At 43.1% G+C, this 1287-nt stretch overlaps 1 protein-coding gene across 1 annotated transcript in view; it reads right to left on the bottom strand.

Annotated features, from left to right (window-relative positions):
• The window catches only part of LOC109473102, a 7541-nt gene that overhangs the window by 3724 nt on the left and 2530 nt on the right, over positions 1-1287 (bottom strand). The window contains exons 4-5 of the mRNA XM_019773011.1: positions 435-638; positions 3-112 (exon numbers count right to left, since the gene is read on the bottom strand). Of these exons, the coding sequence (XP_019628570.1) occupies positions 3-112; positions 435-638 (314 nt within the window). The remainder of the gene's footprint in view (positions 1-2; positions 113-434; positions 639-1287) is intronic.

The raw sequence follows: 1287 nt of genomic DNA, 5'->3' as shown, positions 1-1287 counted from the left end.
ACTAGTAGTAGAATACGATAAATTTTTACCTCCACACTGAAGAACTGTCCCAGGTCATCGTCAATGACGGCAGAGTTGATACTTTTCGTGTTCGTCCAGTTTCCTTTTGGGTCTGCAATAATGTATTTTTACATTTTATTCATTCACATTTATTTGGAGGATGGAAAAAAATACATTTAATACTTATGAGGGCCCTCTTTTCATTTTTACAAAGTATGTTGATTCTATTCTTTGAATATTTAACAAAATCTAACATTCTCAAAACGTAAGATTTTTTCTGGCAAAAAGTTAGACAACTCGTTAAACAAAGTAGTGTGAAGTGTATTTTCTCATGTATATGCGGTTGGCACGTTGCTGTAACCCTAACATACTGCTTTGATAGTCATCATTGTAGATGTTCTATCTAGATCACGATTTGTTCACGTGATACTCACCCTCTGTCCACGTGATGCGCAGCTCCTTGGAGAAGTATCCGCACGTGATGATGACGGTTCGGAGCTTCCCACCGATGGTCAGGTTGGCCGAGCGGAAGAAGGTATCGGGTCCGGTGATGATCTTATGTAGGGACCAGTAAGGCGTGGTGGAGCCGTTAGACTCCGGCTGCTGGAACCAAAGCAGTTCTCCTTTCGAGCTACCGGCTAGAAGTAGAAAAAAAATCACATCTGTGAATAATTTCATCAGGTTGGCGAATGGATGAATATCAAAGTTCTTGTTTGTTCACAGCCATTTGTATACTTGTACACAAAGGTTTCGATGGCCGTCTGTCATCCGTAGATCTTCATTAGGGCGATTCTAAGCTAGTTATGAATCGCCCTGATAAGGATGACAGACGGTCATCGAAACGTTGCCTTGGCTCTTGCTACAAGCACACACACACACACACACACACACACACACACACACACACACACACACACACACACACACACACACAGCACACACACACACACACACACACACACACACACACACACACACACATACGCACACACACACACACACACACACACACACACATACATACATACGCACACACACACACACACACACACACACACATACATACATACGCACACACACACACACACACATACATACGCACACACATATACACACACACACACACACACACGCACACACACACACACACACACATGCATACATACATACGCACACACACACACACACACACACACATACATACATACGCACACACATACACACACACACACACACACACACACACACACACACATACATACAGACATCTCTCTCTCTCTTTCTCTC

Source organism: Branchiostoma belcheri, unplaced genomic scaffold (assembly GCF_001625305.1).
Source record: "Branchiostoma belcheri isolate BF01 breed outbred unplaced genomic scaffold, Haploidv18h27 scaffold29, whole genome shotgun sequence".
Classification (NCBI taxonomy): Eukaryota; Metazoa; Chordata; class Leptocardii; order Amphioxiformes; family Branchiostomatidae; genus Branchiostoma; species Branchiostoma belcheri.
Note: the sequence above shows the minus strand (reverse complement) of the source record. Positions and strands in the feature narration are given on the sequence as shown.